At 41.6% G+C, this 8,225-nt stretch overlaps 2 protein-coding genes across 2 annotated transcripts in view; one reads left to right on the forward strand and one right to left on the reverse strand.

Annotated features, from left to right (window-relative positions):
- The window catches only part of ZNF410 (zinc finger protein 410), a 54,589-nt gene extending 52,198 nt beyond the window's left edge, over nucleotides 1-2,391 (forward strand). Inside the window, 1 exon segment of the mRNA XM_023511486.1 lies at nucleotides 1,605-2,391. Within this exon segment, the coding sequence (XP_023367254.1) occupies nucleotides 1,605-1,643 (39 nt within the window). The 3' untranslated portion in view covers nucleotides 1,644-2,391.
- Nucleotides 2,392-3,136: 745 nt separating this feature from the next.
- Nucleotides 3,137-8,225, reverse strand: part of FAM161B (family with sequence similarity 161 member B) — a 15,691-nt gene continuing 10,602 nt past the window's right edge. The window contains exons 6-9 of the mRNA XM_003786902.2: nucleotides 6,858-7,022; nucleotides 6,250-6,349; nucleotides 4,004-4,146; nucleotides 3,137-3,304 (exon numbers count right to left, since the gene is read on the reverse strand). Coding sequence (XP_003786950.1) covers nucleotides 3,166-3,304; nucleotides 4,004-4,146; nucleotides 6,250-6,349; nucleotides 6,858-7,022 — 547 coding nt within the window. The 3' untranslated portion in view covers nucleotides 3,137-3,165. The remainder of the gene's footprint in view (nucleotides 3,305-4,003; nucleotides 4,147-6,249; nucleotides 6,350-6,857; nucleotides 7,023-8,225) is intronic.

Raw genomic sequence — 8,225 nt, forward strand, 5'->3', positions numbered from 1 at the left:
GCTTCAGCCTCTCGGGTAGCTGGGACTACAGGTGCCCGCTACAATGCCCAGCTATTTTTTTGTTGCAGTTTGATCAGGGCCAGGTTCCAACCCGCCACCCTTGGTGTATGGGGCCAGCGCTCTACCCTACTGAGCCCCAGGCACCACCCTCCTTTCCTTCCTTTCTCTTTGTTTTGGCAGGATTTTGCTTTATCACCCTGGCTGGAGTACACTGCTGTGATCATAGCTCACTGTGACCTCAAATACCTGAGCTCATGTGATCCTCCTGACTTAGTCTGCTGAGTAGCTGGGACTATGGGCACACACTAACCTGCCTGGCTGATTTTTTTTTTTTTTTTGAGACAGAGTCTTAAGCTGTTACCCTGGGTAGAGTGCCGTGGTGTCACAGCTCACAGCAACCTCCAACTCCTGGGCTTAAGCGATTCTCTTGCCTCAGCCTCCCAAGTAGCTGGGACTACAGGTGCACGCCACAATGCCCGGCTATTTTTTGGTTGTAGTTGTCATTATTGTTTTGCAGGCCTGGGGTGGATTCGAACCCACCAGGTCTGGTGTATGTGGCTGGCACCTTAGCCATTTGAGCTACAGGAGCTAAGCCTTTTGTTTTTATTTTAATTTTTATAAATACAAGGTCTCACCATGTTATCCAGGGTAGTCTCAAGTTCCTGATTTCAAGTGATCCTCTCATAGTGCTGGGATTACAGGTGTGAGTGACAGTACTCAGCTTCATTTTCTTTTTATAATGAAATAGAAACCAATTTCATCAACTATACAAAATCTCCTTTCAATAGAAGCCTAGAGTAGAATATAATATGTCAGTGTTAGCTGTCACCATGTGGGAGTCCCTCCAGCTTATCTCCTTTATCACAAGGATGGTATCGCTTACAAACAGGTTCTGCCTCTTCATATAGTACTTATAAAGGAAATGGATCTTTTTCCTGTTTCCTTCTGATACTTGAGACTTCACCTTGTGCTTTGGCTGATGCTGACATACAAGGATTTGGTTCTTTTTTTTTTCAAGAGAGAGAGTCTCACTTTGTTGCCCTCGGTAGAATGCCGTGGCATCATAGCTCACAGCAACCTCCAACTCTTGGGCTTCCGTGATTCTCTTGTCTCAGCCTCCCTAGTAGCTGGGACTATAGGTGCCCGCCACAATGCCTGGCTATTTTTTTTGTTGCAGTTTGGCCAGGGCTGGGTTTGAACCTGCCACCCTCGGCCACCCTTGGTATAATGGGGCTGGTCCCCTACTCACTGAGCCTCAGGCGCCACCCAAGGTTTTGGTTGTTAACATTTCTAATTTCCCTATAAGGTAGAGATTTCTCCCATCACTGGTGAATAGGTAATTACACGAACAATAGTTTGGTTTAATAGACTCAGGAAATTTCATTGCAATTAGTAACATACCAGCCTCATGAAGTGGCTGGAGTGCTATCTAAGACTAGTGATATGATCTCATGATCTTTCAGTCTGTGTAGCTTTTGCTTTGGAAATAGATATCCTTGTTCAGTGCATTCCTCATTCTTTGTTCTTAATCCTTTACTTAGTATAAATTATTTTTCCTATAATTCAACTGTAACCTATTGTAAATTTGCTTTCACCTTTTACAGTTACTAAACCAAGGAGATTTAACTGAAAGACGGACATGAGCATGGGTGCTGACTCCTGGAAGAGCAGCTCTATCTGATTTGAGAGTGCATATAGTGGGAACAGGATGCTATCGCTCATGTTCTGCCAGAACCAAAATGAATCTCTAAAGGACACAACTCCACTTTTGCCTCTGTTCATCTTCCCTGGCATAGAAGATGGATGTAGAAGAGCTTCTCTTCTAACTACCACCTGATCCAGAAAAGGAAGGAAGCAGTGACTGTGGGCTGGGTAATTGTACCTACCTCTCTTCCCACTGCAAAATTTTGGGATAAACTCCCAAAAGTGAATTGATTAGTGTATTGGCTGAAGTTTCTCATTATGACTGCTGATAGGAGGTTTTCCTTTGAAGAGTTTTCATCCCAGACTCAGCTGTCTTTTCACACGGATGAACTAAGTCCTGCACCAACCACAAAACTTCACCGGGAAGTTGAGCTTTCAAGATGCCTTGTTGCTTTGAAGAAGGGAGTGATGTCAGTTCTGATGTGACATTCTCCCTTTAGCAACCTGAGTAAGAGACTTTCTGCCACTGGGCTGCAAAAAATAAATTACTTGAATCTCTCCTTGACCCAGGCTGAGGTACTACCTTGTCCTGTACACCTCTACTTGGTTACTTTCCTTCCTTCATTAATAGAACATACAGTAGCATGTTAAGAGGGGATTTTTTTGTGTTTGTTTTTTTTTAAAGTTAAAAATCACATGATTCAGAGCTTCAGTGTTCCCTTTAAATAAAAAAAAACAGCCCAGTCAGTTCTTTGGCTCTTGATTTGGACAAAATTTATTAGAGAGGAGATTAATATTAATAAACCAGTTCTTTCCCCTTTAGATAGTGCACTGATTTATCCTTTGGATTCCATGCAGGTAAAACTGAACAGAGGAGTCTTAGGAAACATGATGTGAGTGTCTTCATTTCTAACTAGCAAACTTAAGGTGGTAGTTATTAGATTATTACTTTGTCACCACCAGAAAAGACCAAAAATAACCAATAGTTAAGGATAAGAAGTTCTTCTACTAGAGGTTGCATATTTGTCATCCTCCATTGGGCAAATCTGATATAATAATTTCTAAATAATTTCTCAGTTGCAAACATGGATATTTCAGGCTAAATAATTTCTAAATAATATAATTCTAAATAATTTCTAAATAATTTCTCAGTTAGTTGCAAACATGGATATTTCAGGCTTGATGAAAATGTGTTGATCTGGTTAATTCTGAGTCTGTAGTCCAGTAGGGTTTATCCTCTCCATTATCTACTATCTCCTACTATATATACTACATCTGCTGGCTGACTTAAGTTGCCTATCTCCTATAGGCATCTGGGCTTTGAGGCATGATGCAAGAAATCTTAACTCTGGACAATGATCCCTTCACTTGTGCTTTCTAACTTTGATTTCCGTGTTATCTGCTACTCTTTTCCCCATTCTCTGAAAGTTCTCATGTCTCAAAACCCAAGTTTTGGCTGCTTTGACTCAGACCTGTCAGCTGCTGAATATTGTTCAAAAGCAGTGATTTTAAGTGTACTGATTAAGCAAGTGACTTCAGATTGTCCAGTGATTCATAAGACAGCTCCTCCAGTACTTTCTTGGGGCTGGTAGGCTGTTCTAGAGAGTCTTCTAAATCTTGCTGTGGATCCCTAATGCTGAGTTTTGTAGTTTCATGGATGCTGTAGAATATATTAAAGCATTATAAAATAGAAAAAGTAAGGGATTATGTAAGATTTAAGTATGGTCTTAACATTCTTATTTTATGTGGGGTATAAAGGGAAATTTCTAGAGGAGAAACTAGTATAGAAATTAGGAGAGGGCTGGGCAGTGCCTGTGGCTCAAAGGAGTAGGGCGCTGGCCCCATATGCCAGAGGTGGCCGGTTCAAACCCAGCCCTGGCCAAAAAAACTGCAAAAAAAAAAAGAAGGGGAGGGGCCATTAAGACTTAAGAGATGAAACCAAATTGACAATAATGCACAGATACTATGCTTTTCTCCCTTTGACTTATATCAAAATAGATTATGGAGGAAGTAATGCTAATACCTTTAAGGAATGCTAGAGAAACAGTTGTATCATTTTATAAGAAGTCAGAGTATACATGATTTTTCTTGAGAAGTGGAAATACTTTTGACTCATGGAATCAGAACTGGAATTGGAAATTACCTATGTGTATTTCAAATTGAAGAAATCAAATTTAATATACAATGGTTAGATTTTATTCACAAAACTGCACCACTCTCTAAATTCAAATGTGTTATTTGGAGGTCCCTAGATTAGTTATTATATAAATAAAGGATGTGATCTCAAAGTATAAGTGGCTGTTCTAAAGGTTCCTCCCAATTTAGAGGGGATGAGAATGACAGCAGCATCTCAGGTTACCTGGGAGAATTCCTGACTTTGGTTCCTTCCTTCCCTTGTACAGCTGGGATATCTTCACCCTTGTTCCTCACAAAGTCTTCCTCCAGCCCAGCCTGCTTTAGGGTGTCCAGGTACAGTTTTTCTGCTTCTTTCCTGGCAAAATCCTGTGGAATGGACAGTTCTAAATTACTTGCTTAATCAATACCCTCCTGCCACTATCCTTTCCTTATTGCTGGGCACAGATTTACATGAAAATCTTGTTTTCAAGTGTTAATGTGCATCTGAGTCACCTGAGGTCAGTGTTAGTGTTACATGCAGATTCTCATTTGTCTCAAGGATGGGGCCTATAATTCTATATTTCTAACACAGCTAGGAAATGACTCTTTTTTTTAATGAAAAGACATTAGAAATGATCTATAATCCTACCATTCAAAAATAGCTATTGAGACTCCCACATGCATTTGATGAACTTTGCTACTCAAGGCTATCATGTGACTACCTCTCTGTCCTGAACACACAGGCCCGCCTGACAGTTCTTCATAGAGATGACAACTTTTGATTTGGGTGCTACACCTTTGAAAAGCAAGGTCTTAGATTTGGGGAAGACAGTTGAGACACCAGATGAAAAAAAATGACTAAAAGTGTTTTAAGATTTAAAAGCTAGCCTGGTGTGTGTACCACATGCCTGTAGTTCCAGCTACTCAGGAGGTTCAGGCAAGAGGATCGCTTGAGCCCAAGAGTTTGAGTTGCTGTGAGCTATGATGCCACGCCACTCTACCCAGGGCAACAGAGTGAGACTCCATCTCAAAAATAAAATAAAAATAATAAAAGCAGAGGCAGCGCCTGTGGCTCAAAGGAGTAGGGCGCCGGCCCCATATGCCAGAGGTGGCGGGTTCAAACCCAGCCCCTGCCAAAAACTGCAAAAATAATAAAAGCAATAAAACCAAGAACAGGAACACTAAAATAAAATAAATAGGAAATAAACCTCATTAACAACACTCTTACAAGGATACAAGGTCTCCTTGTGAGCCAGAAAAAAATTATTTCTTAGTTGTAATATTCAAGAATAAAATCAGAGTACTTTGTCTTAGAGTGCTGAAACATCTATTGAGATCTGAAGAATAGACTTACTTGAAACAAGTTAACATAAAGAAGATAGATGAGCACGAGAGACTTTGAACAATGCGGGTTGCTAAGAAAATCCAAGACCTGGGTGGTGCCTGTGGCTCAGTGGGTAGGGTGCCAGCCCCATATACCAAGGGTGGCAGGTTCGAACCTGGCCCTGGCCAAACTGCAACAAAAAATAGCTGGGCATTGTGGCTGGCCCTGTAGTCCCAGCTACCAGGAAGCTGAGGCAAGAGAATTGCCTAAGCCCGGGAATTAGAGGTTGCTGTGAGCTGTAAAAGCACAGCACTCTACCAAGGGTGATAAAGTAAGACTGTCTCTTTAAAAAAAAGAAAAGAAAATCCAAGACCTTGCCATGAATATGTGAGATAGAGATTTATGGAGGTGGGAGCGTGGATCTAGCAAATTCATAGTTAATGCACCAGCTGTACGATGAATCTAATACTCTAATGCTCGGCAATTGGAACAAGGTGTCTGGGGAACCCCAGCTTTTGTCTGAAACTCTGGAGAGGAAAGGGATCTACAGAGCCTGATGAAGCCTGAAACTGCTGGGATGGTGGCCTGTGTTGGCTGTTGAAGTAGCTCCAAAGCTTCCTTAGGGCGATCTCAAGTACAACTTTCCTAAAGTCTAGAAAATATTTTTAAATGATAATCTTCCAGCCTTAAAGCCACTTAATCTCTGGAAGGAGCCTTATGTAGTGCTTGTGAGCATCCCAACCCTTGGAGACCTATAAATGTGCTGCTGCCCTAGAGGCTGGGGACACCCAGGGGCAGCAATACTGCCAGAGGAAGCTGCCTTCCCAGCACTGTAAATAGTGGCTCTAGACAACAAAAACACCCAAATGGTCACTGTGTCTGGGATCTAAACCCCTGCCCCCGACACACTGATTCAGTCTGGAAGTGAGACTATAGTGAAAACTTAACGAAGTGAAATACTCCCTTATAGATGTCTATGGAGTCCAATCTTAAATCAACCCAAGCAGAAATCACTATAGTACTACTTACTTTGGGAAAAACTGGTAGTAATAAAATGGGCCAAATTTAGAAATGTTTAATATCCACATATTGAAGTTGTTTGATAATTTTGAAGAGCCCTTTCATCCAAGGCAGAAAGTAAAGGAATTATGATGCTTTAGTTTTACCTTGGTAACTTGTTCAAAGAGATACGGCCTTGTTTGTATTCTCTTCTTCATTTCCTCCAATTCTTTCTTATACTCTTTTGCTCTTTTACGGTCATTGTTCCTGAAATTAATTAACAAGATTTCCAGAACGAATTCTGTCTTTTCCAATCCAGAACCCCCTTCATTCTAGTTAAGGATTGTAACTCCCATGTACATTTTAAATTCCTGACTACCTGGCAGAATCCTCGATTCCCTATAGTTGTAGGTGCCTCCCCTGTAATCATGACTTCATTTTGCCATTTTCTTTCTTTCTCTTTTTTTTTTTTTTAGAAACAGAGTCTCACTTTGTTGCCCAGGGTAGAGTGCCATGGTGTTAGAGCTCACAGCAACCTCCAGCTCTTGGGCTTAGGTGATTATATTGCCTCAGCCTCCCAAGTAGCTGGGGCTAGGACACCTGGCTATTTTTTTGTTGCAGTTTGGGTGGGGCCGGGTTTGAACCCACCACCCTCAGTACATGGGTCTAGCGCCCTACTCATTGAGCCACAGGTGCCGCCCCATTTTGCCATTTTCAAGACCAGTGATCTGTTGGATCCCAAGACAGATACCTCTGTCATATAGAGGACACTGACCTGTTCTCTTTCAGCTTTGCTTTGAATACCTCCTCCAGACTTTTATGGGGATCCATGGCTTTTGCACGTAAGGTCACAGATTTAGACATTGCTTGACATTTCCTTTTGTGCATCTCTAACCACTGAATACTGTCATCTGCTTTTTCCTTTTTTTCCAGTGAATTTCTAAAGAGAAGAGGCAAGAAAGAGTATAATCAGCTTGGGTATACTTAAAAGCAATCTTAGTAACCTCTCTGGAAAGGACATTGGGTTTTCAGTGAATGGGGCAGGTAATTTACCATAGCTGCCATTTTCAGAAATAATAATATTATGGGATTAAAGCACTAGGATGAAGCCTTTCCATCATTATGGACATGGTGATTTCCTACCCTAGGTTAACTTCATTTATTAAACTGGAGAGGCCAGGTGCGGTAGCTCACATCTGTAATCACGGCACTCTGGGAGTTTGAGGCAGGTGGATTGTTTGAACTCAGGAATGTGAGACCAGCCTGGCCCCATCTCTACTAAAAATAGGAAAACTAGCTGGGTGTCATGTCAGGTGCCCATAGTCCCAGCTAATTGGGAGCTGAGATAAGAGGATCTGTTAAGTTAGGGGTTTGAGGTTGCACTGAGCTGTGACACCATGGCATTCTAGCCTGGGGCAACAGAGTGAGACTCTGTCTCAAAAATAAATAAATAAATACATAAATAAAGGAAAAGGCTGGTTGTGGTGGCTTATGCCTGTAATCCAAGGCTGGACAGATTGCTTTAGCTCAGGAGTTTGAGATCAGCCTGAACAAGAGCAAGACCCCATCTCTACTACAAATAGAAACAAATAAAAAAACAAAAAACTAGCTAGGTGCTATGGTGGGTACCTATAATCCTAGCTACTTCAGAGGCTGAGACAGGAGGATTGCTTGAGCTCAAGAGTTTGAGGTTGCTGTAAACTATGATGCCATGGCACTCTACCCAGGGCACAGAGTGAGAATCTGTCTCAAAAAAATAAATAAATAAAATAAACTGGAGAAATGTGACTTAAAAAATATCTTAAATAGCCAAACCCTCAGTAGGTCTTTGCTAGATTACCTGCCTATCTAGAAACAAAGTAATGCTAATAGCTATCATTTGCTGAGCTACCTGTCTTGAACCTAGTACCATTATATTTCCTCATAACTGTTTTAAGAGGTAAAGACTGTAAGTCCCCTTGTTATAGGGGAGGAGCTTGGGGCTCAGAGAAGGTAAGCCACATTCTCAAAGCTACCTACCCAGCATGCAAGTGAAAAAGCCAGCATTAGAACAAGGATCTAGGCTTGGCGTCTGTGGCTCAAATGACTAAGGCACCAGCCACATACACCTAAGGTGGCAGGTTCGAATCCAGTCCGGGCCTGC

This window comes from Otolemur garnettii, unplaced genomic scaffold, assembly GCF_000181295.1.
Source record: "Otolemur garnettii isolate 467f Iridium unplaced genomic scaffold, OtoGar3 scaffold00020, whole genome shotgun sequence".
In the NCBI taxonomy this organism is placed as follows: Eukaryota; Metazoa; Chordata; class Mammalia; order Primates; family Galagidae; genus Otolemur; species Otolemur garnettii.